At 41.1% G+C, this 18977-nt stretch overlaps 2 protein-coding genes across 10 annotated transcripts in view; one reads left to right on the top strand and one right to left on the bottom strand.

Annotated features, from left to right (window-relative positions):
- The first annotated feature begins 21 nt into the window (after nucleotides 1–21).
- LOC105565247 lies at nucleotides 22–1699 on the top strand. 2 transcript variants are annotated; one of them, XM_012018279.1, is made up of 7 exons: nucleotides 22–140; nucleotides 286–386; nucleotides 502–669; nucleotides 745–976; nucleotides 1048–1112; nucleotides 1188–1456; nucleotides 1530–1699. In XM_012018279.1, the coding sequence occupies exons 2-6, from the start codon at nucleotides 322–324 to the stop codon at nucleotides 1417–1419; spliced, it is 762 nt and encodes a 253-aa protein (XP_011873669.1). In that variant the 5' UTR covers nucleotides 22–140; nucleotides 286–321; the 3' UTR covers nucleotides 1420–1456; nucleotides 1530–1699. The 2 variants fall into 2 exon arrangements, with proteins under 2 accessions (XP_011873669.1, XP_011873668.1); XM_012018278.1 differs by having other exon boundaries at nucleotides 1188–1699.
- A 182-nt stretch (nucleotides 1700–1881) lies between these two features.
- Nucleotides 1882–18977, bottom strand: part of LOC105565248 (rap1 GTPase-activating protein 1-like) — a 150714-nt gene continuing 133618 nt past the window's right edge. For 7 of the 8 annotated variants that reach the window (XM_012018280.1, XM_012018284.1, XM_012018283.1 and 4 more), the window contains 7 exons: nucleotides 11997–12179; nucleotides 9626–9864; nucleotides 8975–9253; nucleotides 8628–8793; nucleotides 8164–8472; nucleotides 7423–7962; nucleotides 5619–7341 (listed from right to left, as the gene is read on the bottom strand). In XM_012018280.1, the coding sequence (XP_011873670.1) occupies nucleotides 7180–7341; nucleotides 7423–7962; nucleotides 8164–8472; nucleotides 8628–8793; nucleotides 8975–9253; nucleotides 9626–9864; nucleotides 11997–12179 (1878 nt within the window). In that variant the 3' untranslated portion in view covers nucleotides 5619–7179. Of the gene's footprint in view, nucleotides 4117–4191; nucleotides 7342–7422; nucleotides 7963–8163; nucleotides 8473–8627; nucleotides 8794–8974; nucleotides 9254–9625; nucleotides 9865–11996; nucleotides 12180–18977 lie in introns of those variants that run through there. The other variant, XR_001009182.1, reaches the window with a different exon arrangement.

Genomic DNA, 18977 nt, shown 5'->3' with positions numbered 1-18977 from the left:
GGGTGCTTTCCAATTGCAATATTCCTAGACACTTCCGTGCACACGGCGCGACACAAATGGCGTTCGAATTGTCACAATTGTTGACACACCTTGGTTGAGTCTCCTTGGTCTCTAGTCCTCTTGGTCGCTACATTTCATCGGTATAACAAATTTCCTAACCCTAAAAGTTATCAACTTTAACAAATAATATCTCGCTTCGCGAGACACAGCGTCGAATTTGCCCGAGGAAAAGTTGTTTCTCGTTCAAAGACGCGTCGAATGAGACTAATTTTGTGAATTTTTCAGGTGCTGAAGCTATATTGAACAATTACCACAAATAAAATGGTTAATACGTGTTGTGTCTGCGGAAAAGAATACAATCACAACGAAAGTCGCACATTTCACAGGTAAATTTTTCTGGCCATAAAGCATTAAATGCATATAAATTGTTAACAAGATGTGCGTTTAAACGATTCAAAAATATTTTCTTCAAAGTACTCAAGAATACATGTTATTTTTCAGCTTTCCTAAAAATCCAGACCTGAAGCAAAAATGGTTTGACGCAATTGGTAAAGTTGTCAAGTATTCTGCTCGTATTTGTAGTGATCATTTTTCTCAAGATGACTTCAATCGTTACACTAGAGAACGAAAACGTCTGCTGCCAAGTGCAATACCTTGCAAGCAGAATAGGTAAATATCAACCTATCTGCTCGGAATCCATGTGGTCCATTTATATATTTCATATTTTTCTTGTATTTCTTTTAGAAGCAATCCAGTACGCAGAGAAATGAACGAGCAGATAAGTGAACATTACAAAGGCAAGACCCATTTAGACATAGTGTTTCATGAACAGCATTCCTGCGATACAAATGCAATTATTGGTAATAATAGCTCGCAAACTTCTATCAAAAGTGATGTGGATATTAGTAATTCCAATCCAGATGATGGAAGCATAGCTACAAAAAACCACACGAGTTACAGCTGTATCGATGAAAAGGTACATATAGATGTAAAAATAATTTATCATACGTCAATTCAATGCAATTAATTGAAGTATATTTCGTTTAGCCCTGTACTTTCCCAAGTAAATTTAACGACCAAAACGGCCCGAGTACTACTACTATTAGAAAAAGGTAAATTAGTAATGTGTATGTATTTCTAGCTACCTCTGCCCTCTCAATTTTATCCATAAAATCTTGTAATTATAGACAATTAGGTGTCTATGATAAAAATATACTACGTAAAAGAATTTGCTTGGACCTCCCAAATAACGAGGTCGCAGCTTTTACAAGAAGCAACTTCACATCTGATGAGGCGTGGAATACATTTGTCCGCTCAACTGTACATATTAGACAGAAGAGGAAGATTCTTGTCCAAAAATGCAGACGTTTGCAAAAGAGCTTATCAGTTAGAAAGTTTGTTAGAGTCTCTTGGAAATAAGCGCTTATTTACGAATAGTAGTATAGATGATATGAAAGTAAGTAATGCTACAATATTAATTGCAGATTGTTAAAGATAAAATAAACCTACTTTTTTTTTTCATATAAAAGATGAGGCAGATTCAACTATAAATTTAATAAATCATTTTGGTAAAATTTGGTAAGAAAATTATCCTTATTCTTTTACTAGAGGATATAATTTTACTTATATCTTCTGCTTATGTTTACCGCAGAAACTTGTATTTAATTGTACTAATGTCAAGATAAAAGTAACGAAAATAGCAACGACTCATTAGTCTTTTAGTAAAGACAACGAGTTACTTTCATAAAGTAACTTTCCCAATCCTGATATTTTTAATTCTATATATTTATTCAGTTCCTGAAAATTTAAAATGTTTTTATAAAATTAAAGCCTATTATAATTTTTTATGTCACTTTCAAAAAACCGATAATCGGTTATCTGTTGCTTTGCATGTCTTCTTTATTTTCTTCTTTCTTTGTATATATAATACATATGCTTATATACACAGACTAGTCCAATAATCAGAGCTTTTTGCATTTTCCAAGATCGCTTAGATATTGACGTCGTAGGTGACCGAATACATTATACACATCGTACGCTTACAATTTTCTGCGTATAAGGAGCTTCATTGCGATCGGATTCGAGATATTTCCGAGAGTAGAGTTGCACTGGAACTTTCCTAATTGTCACATATTCCCAGTGAGAAATGATTTGTCGATCGATATCGAAACGTTGTCGATTCGACATCGATTGAGTCTCTTCTCGCTGGGTTTTGTAGTAACATCTATTTGGTGCATGGTTCCCTTATAGTGTTATGCTCTAATCGTGCTTTAAAGAATTATTCATTGCCAAATATTACCTTTGGATATATTATGCAATAATAGCTTGCGGACTCTGAGTCATATCATTCCAGCATTTTGCGCCAGATGTTCGGCAACAGTAGCGATTCTGTGATATCGATACAAACAATTCGATTTCCCGGTACGGTATGCTGCTTCGAATCGCTCGCGAAGCCAGAATCCCAACTCGGTGTAGGCGACAATAACTAATCTGTGTCGAAGAATTTCGCTAAGAATTTTCCACGTACACCTATGTCTACATACACGTTCATTTGTTTCACGGGTTGTGACTTGTGATACGACAAACACGGATTGTATTTTCTTTTAGACCGTTACTTACGTTCTCGAAAGCATGAACGCATTGTGTTTATCGATAATGTGTTTACTCTAAGGTCTGGTCTACAATGAGTTAAATCAGTTATTAGTCAGAACTATATGTTAGTCCAAAAAGAGAAAGGACCGACATATAATTCCGACTAATAACTGATTTAACTCATTGTAGACCAGGCCTGAGAGTCCTGAGACAGCTCAGTAAACATCCTTTACAAATACTCGCAATTATTTTTCACCTAATAGTGAAATTGAAAAGATCGAACGCCTAATGTGTTCCACATCGTCGTAGGAAATATTGTTTGTAAGTAGAATATCTCAAATCTCCCGCGACAATCGTTAACAGTATACTTTTGAAGTTATTTTAAAAACATCAGTGATTTCTACTGACCGTATCTGGCAATTTTTGTAATACAGAAAATTTATTGCGAAAAATATTACCTCAGCCAGGGTTTGAACCTCTCACTCACTTAGGCGGGCGTCTCCACCAATTCGACTACCGAGGCATGTTTTTAATTTTTTTAATTTATATTAAAATCATCGACTAAAGACGGTAAAGACTAGTTTTATTCAAGAGATTTCTAGTTTTTATCTTCAATTAAGACCCAGAAGAGATGTTTTTTGGAACCGTTCGCGAAGAACCTGTTCTCGTTCAGACTTTAACATACCATATAGAGATGATGAATTAAAAAAAAATATGTTCCTAAAATTACACATTTTTTAAGACATTTCACAATTAAAAAAAATTAATATTTTCTTCAATAACTTTCAGTTAACTTTTCATCGTTTCACAGTAGTTTTAGAAAATAATTTTTATCAGGATTATCACACAGGAAATTTGAGACACCCTGTATACATACAAAGTTTTTTAAGAGTGAAGTATTCGAGTTAGTTGTAGAAATGGGTGATTAATATTAGATACAAAATATATTTATATAGATATATATCTGTTGTAATATTTTCTATCCTTTCCCCTTTCCTACTTCTCAGTCCGTTTTCTTGTCCTTGGTAATATATATAATAATGAATATCTCTCTATAATATAGATAATCTTTCTTTGACTTTTCGCAAGGCCAGCATAGAAATCACACTAGACAGTGGTAAAACTTAGTCTTCGATCGAACGACGATCTCCGTGATCGAACGCAATTCTCGTCGTTATGTACATTGGTAAAAATTAAAAGGAGATTCAATTAACTTCTTCGCGAGTATTAAATCGTAATATAAATTTTCTATAGATATCTCTTATAGATATATGTATAGGTAGTATACAAGACGTTTCCGAAAATATTTAAATATTCCGTAACGATAACACTGTTCAACGAAAACAAAAATGCATGAGACCGATGGTGATCGCTTCTTACAGTTTTCAGAAGGATTACCCTCGTTTTGTGCTCGAAAAAAAGTCACTTCTTAATAAACAGTGTAATCACTTCTCTGACAATGGCTGCTTTCCTTTCAGGAGATGCAAATCGACACAAGGTAACATACTCGAGCACAGTTTGCCACTGTGAAATGGCAAAGATTTAAATAACAAGATTTTAAAAAAAGGTTCTGTCGACAAAAAGATTCTATCGAAATACCGTGAGCCGATGCGTCCTTCGGTCGAAAACCCACTCCGACTCCTCCTCCCGAGCAGAGTCGAAAAGTGTCGATTGAGTTTGAATTAAATTCTAAGTGGGAAGCGACATATGTCGATTTGTGTAAAAAATGTCGACTGTGTTCTCTAAAAGGAAAGCAGCCAATATATAGTAATGTGTGTGCCGGTGTTCGGATTTAAGCCAATGACGCACGATACTATTTTTCCTACTGGATTGCTTGCGAAAGCCAATTAGGATTCAACTTTAAGTCGCCTGATCTAAAGCTCTGCATCCTCATGGACTCTTGCAAGAAATTCAGTGGGAAAAATATTGTGCGCCGTTGGCTTTATTAAACACGTCGGTTTTTCCAATTCATTTGTTTTATCGCTCGCTCATTTCGGATCAATTATCTCCCTCGGGTCCAATTGAATCACGGATATAAATATTTAACTTTCTCACTATCGCAGATCTCTATCAGACACAACATTAACGGTCAACGAAAACAGTCCGTCATTACTTCAGAAATCTCAATTTTGTACATTGTTTTCAATTTATAAATGTATCTAGAACAACTCGTATATTTCTCCTCCTTCTAGAATCATTTTAACGTATTTAGAATAATTCGTATATCTTTCCTCTTCCCGAAATAATTTTGACGCGTTTAGAATAATTCGTATATCTTTCTTCCTCGCGAAATAATTTTTAATGTGTTCAAAATAATAAAGATATATACATATCTTTCCTCTTTCTGGAATATCTCTCGTTACTAAAAAAAATCGTCCCCACAAGCCTTTAAAACTTTGTACAATGACACGTACAAAAGCTTGCTTAAATAGTGCCGACGTGTGCTAGCCATCGCTCCAATCAATTTATAGATAATGCAAAAGTATAAGTCAATAGATTTGGAAAGTATAATTCCCATCCAATCCTCCAGTATTATAAGAGATCGAAAGATACTAGTTTTAGTGTAACACAAGTCCGAAATACTGCGACTTTAGCGTATTCAACTACATGATTTTTATCAAATTTAAGAAAAAATTCGCCTTTTTCATGTGATTTTTCTTCTTTTCGGTAGAAATAATTTTGCCCTTGCAAGAGAAAGATCAAGATTTAAGTTATCAATACTACAGTAGCAGTATACCGGTCGTGGTATTTTTCACTAGTATATAAAGTGTTGTTGGTACAATCAATCACGTTATATAAGCAGTAGAACAGACTTTACGTGTTCTCGAAAGAGAAATGTCGAGGCGACATCGCATAGGCAGTGATAAATGTGATGTTTCATCAAAATAGCTGCGAAAATGAGTAGCTTCTATTTCCTCTTTCGACGAAAATCTCTGACACAACGGAACTCGCAATCTCTTTTCGACCTGTAAAAATAATGGAAAACGGGAAAACAAGGGGACTGAGGAAAGTAAAAAAAAAGAAAAGAAAAGTTATGAATTTTACTACATTAAACTTTGGTATTATGTGTGAGTGAACGTCACTGTTCCTCCTCTTTGTGCCAGTTCGCTTAGCGCCTTCGAGTGTTCGCCCTATATTAACGATTATTTACAAAGATCATACAAAGTATAACGTACTGTTAATAAAAGTATTAATAATAATCGTAAGGCTGATAATAATAATGGTAAGAATGGTATTAATACTAGCCATAAGAGATAACAAAAAGATCGACATCTGCCAATCAAGAACGAATACAAAATACTTAACTTTAAACGGTGAACGGTGAACGGTGAACGCATCTCTCGTTAGCACGTGCGAAAGGGGAGTAACGATACTTTGTGGAGACACGTGATGTTTACTTAAATAATTTGGTGCTGTGCGCGATTTATTAAAAACAAAATAAAGATCGGTCTTTCGCTAAAAACTAGCACGCGAGGATGGTGTTTCGGAGACAATTAAACCTCGTAGAAGTATCTAAACACTATTCTCTGGTATCTAATACTAGGGAACTAATAAACAGGTAAGAGTGTCGGGTAAAGTCTATCGTGTGACAAATACTGTAGCTAGCGGTACATATTTTTGTCTACAATCGCGCGTAACAAAATGTCTCCCGACTATGTAAGATCGCATCTAACATGGAAGAAGTTCTTTGCCCAATTGTGCCCAAATAACCGGATAATCCGCGCTACGGAAGAATAAACGGGAGCTATGTATAAGCTTCAATAGATAGACACGACGTTTTTGTTGCGGCGCATCGTGACAATTTTTGTTTCTCCTTAATGTCAAATGCTGAATCCGCCTCTTAAAATAGCTAATATTACAGATACCCCTACTGCTTCTTTTTGTATCCACGTATGTATATTGACTACAAATGGTCAGCTTAAGTCTACTAATAAATTAATAGATAAATATTACACGTGTTTTATAAGTCAAACAAGAAGTCTAACAATCTTGAATCTATACTGCAAGTATCTTAGCGATACTTCGGCCACTATACACAGTTTCACAGATTCGTGTTAATTCTATTATCTCGTATATGACTTATAGAACTTGTATTCTCTACCTAGAAAAAGAAAACTCGGCTTGGATGATTAATCACGGTAAAGCATCTTGCAAACTCTATGTGCTCTTACGGAGCACTAATGATAGACCTTTGGAAGTAATGAATGATTCCTGGTGAACGGAAGGTACATAGTGTTTAAGTATGAGTACTCGTCAAGCGTTTAAAAGCCGTCGCAACACTTCATTTTACGTCTCTGTTCTTTAGTTCATCCTCATCATCATATTTCGCGTATCTCTCGGTAAACTCGATATCAAACTATGAGCGAAAGTGATGTAACGGGAAAGAATCAGCGTGTGTGCGGAAGCCGTGTGAGTTGCGAGACAAATTTCTAGTAAAGACGAAGGAAATTTACTATGCACGTTTTTCGAGATAATTTCCTTTCTACAGCACATGCAATTGTATTCGACCGCAAAGGTCGTACTATCTAATATCTCGCGAGAGCAACTCATAATCGCGCCTAAGACTACACGTCGCGCTCGCAAACTTCACACGGTGGACGTCTGCTGGTTATTGTTATCCAGCGGAATGCTCGTGGAGCATTCCTTTAGCATTGCACGTAGTCGCAGAATTTCCTTGGACGCCGCCGCCAAATCAGACTCCAACTGCAGCTCCTTCTCTCGACGACGTTTCAGTTCACGTTGGCATGTCTGCGATTAAAGTTCGATATCATTTCTTCGTCTTTGGAACTTGAGGGAAAAAAGTTACAATTTGATTTATCTTTCACTCACCACATTCTGTCGCAACAGATCCAGCTTGTCGCACTTGAGCCTAGTGACCTCCATCCTGAGGTTTTCGTTTTCCACAACCCCGTCTTTACTCGTACACCTCGTGGCATCGTGAGTCTCCGCGGAGCTCATCGATTCGAGACCCGTGTCGCTGTCGGGATACACGGCCTGATCGAGCTCGAGCTCGCTGTTAAGCGAGCTGTCGTCACTCTCCGAGATCACTCTCTGCGTCACTTCTGTCGTTGTTTTCTCCTGTGTGCGCAGATTTTCGTGCGTCAGTCGCTGTACCGTTGCCGACGTCGGCGCCGGGACCTTGTCGACGACAGTGGCATCGCTGTCGAGGCAGACGGCACTCGTACCCTGCGATTCCCTGCGATCATATTCGTCCTGCTGCAACGTCGTCAGACTGCTATCTTGATTGTCGGTGTTGGATAGGCTGCTGTCCTGGCTGCCGAGACTACCGCGCTCCGAGTCTCTCCTCAGGGTCAGATCCGGCGAGCCGAGGGGACTGGACGGTTCCACTGAACGCTTGCTGCCGCTCACCTTGACACAGTTGAAGTTACCAATTTATTTCCTCACATTTATATTTTAATCTTGCAATTAAATTTGCACTCTACTTTGTATTCTGTACATTTTTATCACGCGATTGTGCTGCCCACTTCTTTCACGTAGTCACAATGTAATAATTATTGAGAGGACTTTATTATACAAGTAACAAATACTCATTTCTTTTCATTTACTTACCTTTGTGACAGTCGACTGTCGATTGCTCGGAGGACTGGACTCCGTCTGTTGACCCTTCTTGGCTAGCTGCTGCGGTACGCTTTCCGTTGACGCGTTCCTCACGCGGGAGCTCAACGCTTTGCGCACCGTATCGATAAACCGCGAGCCACTGCCACTACTTCCTGAAGTGGACACGTCGTTCGTCGTTGGGCTCACCGGGCAAATGGTCAAGCCGGAATTTCCCAGGCCGAGCGGACCACCAAGAAATTCTACCGTTTTGGTCTGCAGTTCTTCCGTCAGAGATTCTAACAAGGCCGATCTAGTCCGCAACTGAAAATCGTGCGGTTAATTTAGCCGTTGCCACAGTCTTCTCGCGTAGTCCTTTTCAGAAATTATCACGATAGCGAGCCATCGGATTAATTACGCGAGAATACTTTTCCGAGTTCTCTCACTCTCGACGGAAGCGGATGGACAAAGGGACTCACCTCCAGCTTGGAGAATTTCTCGGCTTTGTAAGCGGCGTTCTCGGCGTTCACGAGTTTCGTGAGCAGGAACTCTTTAAATTCGACGCCTCTGAGAAAGACTGCCGGCGTCGGTAGAGTCGGTCCGAACCAGGGAACGTCATCGCGCGCCGTCACACTAACTTTGTACCTTAAAATACAACGCCGCTGTTAACCGACACCGATTATTCCAACACAAAAGCAACAGTTTTCACGATCGACGTGAGAGACATTTAGATAAGCATTTCGATAATGGACCGTTCGCCAAGTTTCGGCCTTGTGGAGCAAGCAGCGTATAAACGGAAAGCAACCAAGAATCTAAGAATATACACCTCGTATTAGGAGTGCAGGGGTCGATGACTTGCACGACGATGAAGGCGTGCAAGAAGTGGCTGGCGATCATGTCCGGGCTGAAGGGCGTCGGTTCCTCCTGAAATATGATGGCAACGATGTCGTTGCCGATGTGCCGTTTGCGCTGCAGCTGCTGCGAATCGCCCGGGCTGTACGGTAGCAACGAGGCAACGTGGAACAATACCTCCCGGCCCCGGAACACCTCATACACCGCCGAGTCGCCGGTCTGGCCGTGTCGAGTATCCAATCCACCGCGATAACTGCAATTAGTCCAGCAAATTGGAAAGTAGCATCGAAAAGAAACGAGAGAGGAGAGGTAAAAAAATTAAGAATAGGCAATTTTCAACAATTTTCTCACCGGTTTCTCATTTCTTTTACAATTTTATATGAATATAAAATTGTGTCTTTGTAATTTATTGTTATATGCCTTAGGAATATAGCGATGGGATTAAATATCTTGCAAGGTTTGAATCTGTTGGTGCAGTTTTCAACTCTCTCTAGGATTATTTCGAAAAATTAACAATTTGCGTGCGGGAACGCAAAGGTTTGAAATGCGTAAGAACCGCGAAAACCTGCGAAAGAGACATTGGGGCGGCACTGTGTGGGGAAAAAAAGGGTTAAAGAAACCCTACCCCTTGTGATCCTTGAGGTCGATCTTCTGACCAAGCAGATCGAGGAACTCCTGGAAGGCTGGTGTGATCTGCCGATTGCCGAATAGCTGCTCCTCGGTGAGCTGACTGGCTCGCTGGTGGAGAACGCCAAACTTGAACCTGGAGACCAGGGCGTGCTCGTCGTATCGGGCTACCAAGGTACCGGCGCCGGGGCACATGACCGGCATCAGGGGACTCACGCTTAAAGTTTCGTTGATCGCCTGCAAGAGAAACATTCCTCGATGAGAACATGAGCGAACGAGTGATCGACATACGATTACGAAAACGCGAGGCAAGGTCTTTCCTGTTTTATCACACTGGGCACGGTCTCTCCTTATCTTTCTCTCTCTCTCTGTCCCCTTCTTTCTCCCTCTCTCTCTCTCTCTCGCTTCCTCCTGCCACGACGATCGCGCACGTAACAGCCGAGAAGGAAAGAGAGATAAAGCATGCACACATGCGGCGGCACGTTAAATTATTCAGCGCGTTTATGCGTTTTTGCGCGCATAGGAGTACACCGGTAGAATATAGGACCCAAGGCCGGATATAGCATTTCCATCGCCCGAAGGTAACGGATTTTTTAACAGTTCGCTCTATGAAATGTTTTATGCATTTTTCCGAAAGTGCTCGAGTTTCCCCCATCAATATTTCTGCAGTTTTACACGGGCTACAAATGTTTTGTAGCCGGTATAAGAAACGGCGTGAAACATGGACGCGTAAAAAGAGGAAGATACGGATGACGAAGTCATTTTATAAGTTATCATTATACGTTCGCGTCGATTTCAATACGTTTGCAAATAACAGGAATAACAACAATTTTACTTTGCTCGATTCTCTCTGCGGAACTTTCCATTAATCCTTATTCTTTGATTTTAATCTAGCTCGATGAAGATTTACGTATAAATTCGAGAATTCTCTGCTAAAAATTATTTCCGATACTTTTTCTTGTGGAAGTGCGTAAAAAAAAGTATACTATCGTGTTGCGTAACTCATTTTATAATTAATAATTCAAATGGCCCGACGATGCCGTGTTGCGCTAATAAAGGGAATCCCCCGTCGTCGTTCGTTCGCTCCTCGTAGCGAGAAATCCGATTGCACGCGGGCAATTGTTTGATTTTAAAACAACTTCGAAGAACCGCGGCTGTGAGCGCGCGTTGCAATTTTGCTCGTATTAATATAATATCAGTTCTCCGTACACACAACGCGACTGTTGTCCCAGGCGTTTCTTATTATCTCTTCAAACACACAGGTAATCGAGTATGCCCGTGTCGTGCGCGCCACCCGGTATAAGCGGCATATCCGATACGCAAACAGCGCATGATAAATCGCACCAGTGGCCCGAAGAAAACCAAGTTGCGGGCTTACGCGGCGTCGCGGTTTAAAAAAAATGAAGCGCGGCGTCCGACCTGAAAGAACCTCCCACATGATTGACCTCACGACGCGCCGAAACACTTTACGAAACACGTAAACAAATAAATATTTGTAACGATAATTTTACATCCTACCTCCTACCATGATGTAAGAAGATAAGGTGTGCTCTCACCGTGAACCAATTTTGGTTTGTTTCTGCGCCTTCCAAAGCGACGCCATATTGGGAAGTATCAACCAATAGCATCAATGCGCGAGATGTAGATAATTATGCTATATTGGGCTTGTTTTCTGTTCCTGCACTGGTGAACTAGTGCAATAAATTGGAGTAAGACAAGTATATTTTTTCTCATTCTAGCTTACTGCACTAGTTCACCAGTGCAGGAACAGAAAACAAGCCCATTATCTCAGGAGGAAGATGAAGATAATGAAGAAGATGACGGCATTGATGCTATTGGTTGATATTTCCCAATATGGCGTCGTTTTGGAAGTGTCTGTGATTGGTCGTGCGCGGTAGCACACACCTTTCTTCTTACATCATGCCTCCTACCTAATTAATAACAATTGACACAGGTTACATCGGAGTTATAATACACTGAAATACGGTTTCTGCAACGTGGATTGCAAATGTCTCAAAATTGTGACGTATTTGGTAAACGGGATCGTGTCCGAGAGACTATAGGAGACATAAAGACTTATTTAACGCCAGTAATTGATTAAACAATGTAGAAAATTGCATGGCGACCAATGGCTGGCAAATTCCTAAATTAAAGGAATTCATTGCGAAGTCCAATTTCCACAAGGACCGCGCAGGTCCCTTTCTGAATCATCATAGCAAATAACGTTGTAACGAGATTCTTCAGAATCTCTCGCGCGTTCTCCAAGAAGTGCGCGCTCTCCTTGGCGTTACAATCCGCAGTTACATCGCGTGACGTTTAGATTGCCGGCCGGAAAGAATTGTTGTCGCGAGCTGAATGCTCGTCCTTACCTTGACCATTTTCGTCGGCGTCGGGCTCGAGGTGAGATTCGCAGCGGGGACCAGGTCGTGCGTCGATCCCGCCCGGAGTCGCAGCAACACCCTCCAGTGCTCCTGCCCAGCGACCGTCTCGGCCTTCACCGAGACCAGGACCGGGCCGTTCTCACCGTCCCTTCCCACGAGATTCACGTGTTCCTACGGGAAAAAAAAAAGGTCGAGACGCGATAAGACGACGCGTTTCACGGTCGTGCGGGGCAACTACGTGCGGCAATTAGCCACGGTTTCCGGTTCCTCCGCGGAAACTATCGTCGCCCCTCAAGAATTCGTCGAAAAGCTGGGAAAATCGTGGGAAAGACGCGCGGAGGTGACTCAGGTAGATACGGCTGGGTAGACTGGTCAAAAGAGAACTCGATCTTTTGCCCGTGAGGAACTGTCGAAAAGTCGGCAGCTTATCGAGATCATCGGGACTCTGAAAATGCATCCTCGAGTGTCGGCACGAAAAGAGAAATATACAGGGCGTTTCTCCGGGAAATAGCGACAACTTTAAAAGGCTGACGGATGTCGTAAAGTATGACTCTTTCGCAAGAAATTCTTTGCAGCGATTTAAAGAATGTTTATCATGAAAAGAACTACGCCCATTTTAGGCCATCTGGGTCTGGTGATCAATTATACAAGGTTTGTCAAAAGTGTGGAAACCCCTAAATAATTTTTGTACAGCTGAAAATATCAAAAAACGGTAAAACACGTATTTTGATTTTTCCAAAAAACTATCTTTTGACATGGATACCGATCATCCCCCCTCCCCAGGGACGCGGGGGTGAAAGAGGGGTTGAAAATTTTAAACGGGACCCCCTATTTTTTTATTGCATATTCTTATAGCTTACCTCGAGAACTTTCCAAAACGCTATAATAAAGTATTTTTTTATTACAAACTTTTTGAGTTATTAAGGTTTGAAAGTTCCAATATTTTGACATAAATTACAAAATATCTTGTAAAATATTCATTTTTTTATCATCTTACCTTAATACTTTTTTTAACAGAATAATGAGACAAATCAACCGGTGTAAAGAAAACACAATTGTTAAAAAAAAATTTTTTTTATTACTTGTTACAAAATCGTAGCGATTTTTTTTAAACAATTGTGTGTTTTCTTTACACCGGTATTTTTACTAATTAATAACTCGTGAACTCGTAGAGGGCTTTTCGACTTAGTTTAGTCCGCTCTATTCGCAAATAAGAAGTGAGGCGGGTATTACATAACACCCTGTATACGATACGAAAAACGCGCCAGTCCACGGATTGCGCTGACCCTGGTTTTCACCAATGTCGTTTACCTTTGGTTGGTCTGAATCATCTTTTGTCCCCTGTTTTAAGGGAACAGTTAGAAAGAAGCAAAGAATAAATTCAACTCGGATCGGAGTTAAACGATGTTCGCAAAAACGCACAATAGCCGGACACAATTGACATAGCGATGCGTCGTTAGAACAATTACGGCAGACAGCGCGTTCCGGATTCGATTGGGCGTTACGAAATTGCCGCGAGTACAATGTAAGCATGCGATCGCGAGCGATCGCGACCCTGAGCGCGCACCGTGTTACGCAGCAACGCGCGTCCGTACCGCTTTTGCAAACTGCAGTTAGCGCGTTTCGTCCCGCGCAAGTATGTTGTACACACGGTGTCTCGCCGCGCAAGAGACACACCGTGTCGAGGACAACGTATTGCGCAAACAGTCTCCGGCGAGTTTATTAGCAGGCTCGTTCGTTTAGCAGCTTTTCGTTGCAGCCTCGTTTCGAATTTACGCTCGCGGCTAGGCGGAAAAGGACAAATTTATATACTTTAGTTTCTCTTTTCTGACGCATCCACGTTCTCGCGATCGCTGCAGCAAGCCGCACACAAGTCGTGGAACGAGGTGGCGTCGATCAAAGCGTTTAAACGTTGTAAAGCGAGAATGTGGCGCGTGAAATGATAAAACTAAAACCAGCGGCACACGATACTATTTGCCAGAGTTCTTGCAAGAGCCAATAAGGATGCAGAGTTTTATATCAGCTGACTTAAGGCTAAATCCTGATGGGCTCTCGCAAGTGATCCAGTAGGCGAAATAGCATCGTGTGCCGCTGGCTGTAGACAGATGTCCCGGTGATTAAATTAATAAAAGTATTAATTAATTTTACTTTTTTCATTGATAAATAATTAGTGCAATTGCTAACAAAATATTAGTACCAAACTTTTGTTTGTCAGCGGTGAAAAATAATAGGAAGTACAATAATCGACGAATAGCAATTATAAGTTTAATAAAATGTCAAGTAACGCCACGCGCGTGGTACCAGTTACTGAATTGAAAAACAAATCATATCCTAATTACCGAATGATACAGACGATACTCAAGCATCATTTCACTCATTACACGATACTTCAAATTGGCAAATTTTTCAACAAAATCTCGAAAGCCTTTTTAGAAATTAAAAAATATTAACTACAAATATATATATATATTGTTTATATTTTTGCAATCGTTGGGGCAATTCAGCTCATGGAAAATTGCGGCAATGTTGCGCGAGGAAAAATTGAGAGACGTCAAGATAAAAAGCGTCCAAGTAAACGCCGACCTATTCTGCTATCTCGTTTCACGTACGAACGCCGGCCCCGTTTGAATTTATCCACGTTTCCTCATATTTAATTATTCATCTGGGAAACGCGCGACCGCACGATTCCGCGCGTGACCGCGTGGTGGCTTGCTCGACGCGAGGGAGGGAAACGCCGAGGAGATCCTCGGGGGTTTCTTCGGGGTTTCTCGATCACGGACAGCCGCGAGGGCACGGCTGCGAGCGACGAACGCTTCCTACCGTTTTAGCGAAGCCGCGCGATAGCCGGCCGGGCAACGGCGCGATGCGGTGGAATAAAAATGGTGCACCGCCGTTGCGCTGCACGCGAGCAAAAATGCCGAGAGAGGCTTAGGAAGAGACGCATGAAAAGGTCGGGTCGCGCGCAGAATGGCGTGTGCACGGTGAAATGCACACGCGTGCACACACTACTCCCTTCCTACCCGCGCCGGTGTTTTACTAACCTTCGGATGGAAATGGTGGAGGGAGTTAGAAAGGGCAACGTGCCCGGGGTTCACAGGAGTTCATGCCGTCGAGTTATTGTACGTGCGTTTATTACCACCACTGTCATTATTGCTGCAACATTAATAACGCGACGGCGTGACTATTAAATTGTTAAACGTAATAATATCGGGCGTACGTTTAACTGTCCAGCGGCGGATTTCGACGGGATTTATTTGCGAATTATAATTAAACTGGCCGTTAAATTAATCGCAAATTGAAATTGAGATCTGCAGACTAGATCGCGCGTTGAAATTCATAAAAATTACACAGCGGACACCAAGAGACAGCTCGATGTAAATTGTAAAAGCGGTAGCGCCTTATGTAACTCCCTTTAGATTGCTTTTACTCCGATTTGGGAATTTTATTGTGTCGCGGTTTATATGTTCGCGCGCGCATTAATTCTTATCGAAACGCCTATAGGTACCCACGGCTCTCGTTGCTTATCGGGCTAGATCCGTGCCTCAAATGGCAAGAAAATATCGTCCAACCTGCCATTGTGCCAACTCTAAGACGGCGCGCCCTCCCATTGTGAGCAACGGGCTTTTACTCCGTTCTCCGCGCTCCTTTGTTCTCCAATCTCTCGATTGATATCGTTAGCCGTTATGATCAGCTCCGAGGTGTACAACCGTTCGCGCTGTTACGGTTCGAATTACTCGCGCGCCGTTCTTATCTTCCGCAAGTGATCGCCTGTCTCTCTCTCTCTCTCTCACTTCCACGTGAGCGACCCAGCCGCTTCTCTTTTCTTGATGCGCGTAACAAACGGCATTAACGACGGCATAACACGCGATACCGGTGTATCGCAGCGCCGGCGAAGGTGCGTGTTCACGCCGCGCTGTTTCTTTCGACGACGCGAGGACGCGAGAAAACCGGACCTCGCGATCGTCGAGATCGCAAGGGATTCAATTTTGACGGATCGAATCCTCAGATCGGATCCGGTTTGCGCTAATGTGTCGTAACAAAGCGACTGTTGCACTCACATCATGTTTTCTCCGCCGAATTTCTTACGTGCCCCGATCGTGGCAGAGAGTTGCGCGCGCTGTTCCGGGCACGTATTATGGAACTTAACTTCTCGGAATGAATTCCGTTCGGAATTATTCTGTTTTCCCTAGGAAGTACGAGAGAAATGTAGGAAACAGTTAAACAATTCCGTGTCTTGACGAGCTGAAGATCCAAGTGAAAAAAATCGCTGGGTTTTACTCGATCGACACCTCTCGGAAGGAAGTGGCGACCCATCCCAGAATGTCTTATCATAAATATCCCTCTATTGAAGTTACAACAATCAACAATCGAGCAGATGTTTATGATAGAGTTAAAAAGAATAGCCATTTTTTTGCCATTCTCATGTTTGATCCAAAACCAACAAAAGTGGAAACAGTAAAAGCTTAAGACCATGCTTGAGAGTTTTCTTAACTTTTACAAAATTTAAGAAATAAAGAATAGCAAAAAATATCATTGAATTACAAAAACCGAAGTAACCCTGTTTTAAAACGTCGTTTTTATCACAAATTAATTTAACTCCTACACCAACTTTTGTTCACAGGAAATTGTCATCGAGTGCGTTCCGGCAAGACACTGCTACCGTAGCGCTACGGCTTTTTTGCTACACTAGAACAACACAAGCGCGCGCTTCGCGCGCGCCATTGTTCTTCCACATTATATTACATAAACTGTCAAAATAACCCTCTTAAATACAAACTGTCGAAACCACAAGTCGAAGTGAACGACTCGTAACGAGATCGAGACATAAACTGTCAAAATAACCCTCTTAAATACAAACTGTCAAAACCGCGAGTCGAAGAGAACGACTCGCAACAAGATCGAAACTCGATCGAGTTTCGAGAGAGCCAATCGGCATCGCGGAAAAGCGACAACAATGAACTCGCAACACCTTTTTTAGATAGGGACCATTGTTCTTCCACATTATATTACATAAACTGTCAAAATAACCCTCTTAAATACAAACTGTCGAAACCGCAAGTCGAAGTGAACGACTCGCAACAAGATCGAAACTCGATCGAGTTTCGAGAGAGCCAATCGGCATCGCGGAAAAGCGACAACAATGAACTCGCAACACCTTTTTTAGATAGGGAAATTGTAGCGGCGCCATACTTACATTAGCGTGCATAACCTCAAGATTGTATTTTAATGGTAAGAGTCGCGTTTATCAATTAATTGAAAGGAATAGAATGGAAAAAATTAAAGTTTGGCTCATGAATGACATATTGTTCCCAGCAATCCTTGAGTAATTATGAAGAATGGCGACCGCTACGGTTGTAGCGCAAAGTTTTGCCGAAATGCACTCGTGTAGCGCTACCGTGGCGCTATAGTAGCAGTGTCTTGCCGGAACGCACTCATTATCTTTCACAATTAGCAAAAATAGTTTTTTACCTAAAAACGTTTTATATTGTTAGGTTTTCATCCCATTAAAAAAATTTTTGCGAGCAAGGGTTAACAAACTACCCACGGTGAAAATTAAACTGTTCACAGGACCAACAAGCTTCGAAAGGGACGCCGTAAAGTTGTTGGAAACAAGTTAAAGACTTTATTAAAAAGAATTTCTTATGGGATTAGCAGAGTAAAGAGAATTTTGCGCGAGACTTAGCCGCTTTTCTACGGAATATTTTACCAAGATTGTGGAGCAGGAAAATTCGGAAATTAAAACGGCGTACGCTTGCTGAATTTCAATTATCGTGCGTCAACATGGGGAGACGCGCTTTTAACGTTTATAACATCGCGCTCGCGTTACTCGTAGCATTTTCATGAGTTTAATTTCAGATTTACACGGTGTGTTCCGCGCGGATTATCGTAAAACGTTACTTCACAAAATTAAGGATTTCAAGCGTTCGCGTTGCGAAGTCAGAAAAAACAAGCGCGATCCGCGCAAAAGGTAACGCCGTCAGGTAACAATAGGCGGAACGGGAACTCATCCGTCGAGTCTTATCTAGAAAAACTGCCTGCGGTGCCGGAAGCGGAAAATAATGCGCTCTTTTTCTTTCGCACTCAACTAATCGCTAATTAGTCGACCTTCCAAGCAGATATGTAACATTCCAAAATACTTGCAGCAAAACTAATTGTATGTAATAATAACGTAAAGAACGTTGTGATAATAGCGAACCCAATTAACAGTAATAATGACAATTTTTGCTCGATGGGAGAATTCGTTGCACCTATCACACATCCTGGTACATCCTTTGCCCATTTCCTACGCAGTTTTAGCAATTCCGTAATCGCGGATCCCCATCGTCGACGTATCCGTTTTTCGCGCGTACTCTTTAGTTGATCAGTAAAATAAAATTACCTTTAAAAATAACCTTTTTTTTAAAAAAAGATAAACAAAAGGTGCCAAGTATAAGCGCCATCTAATCTCAAGAATTATATAATTTAATTATTTGAATATTTTATTTTAAAAAAAACATTTTTATCTTCTCTACAAAAGTAATGATATCATTAAATTGCGCCAACTAAAATGGATCTTTATACAAACAAGATACTTTATTACTTTAACATGTTATATCCAAACAATCGAGCATAAGATTTTACCGAAAGAAATAAAGAAGACAGTAATATTAATGAGACAAATTAATACTCATTCAATAAAAATATAATGCAAACAACTTTAATACAAATAAACATTTTATTTAAAGATGGCCTTTTCTAATTTAATTATTGAATACCTATCGGTCACGACTGATTCACGACATTATTGTTTATTAAAAAAAACTTGGCGCTGCCAAACCGCTGAAATATACAAGTGAGAGAAGTATCGAGCATGGACCTGGATAGCTCAGTAGAAAGAGCAGTTAGCAGAAGGTTCTAGGTTCTAGGTTCGAATCCCTGATCCATTCCTCGCCCGTTAATTTTCCCCGTCAAAAAATTAATAACTGGCGC

The sequence above is a fragment of the Vollenhovia emeryi genome, unplaced genomic scaffold, assembly GCF_000949405.1.
Source record: "Vollenhovia emeryi isolate VEMERY1.0 unplaced genomic scaffold, V.emery_V1.0 DF939154.1, whole genome shotgun sequence".
In the NCBI taxonomy this organism is placed as follows: Eukaryota; Metazoa; Arthropoda; class Insecta; order Hymenoptera; family Formicidae; genus Vollenhovia; species Vollenhovia emeryi.
The sequence above is the reverse complement of the archived record's forward strand: the minus strand, read 5'-3'. Positions and strand labels throughout refer to the sequence as shown.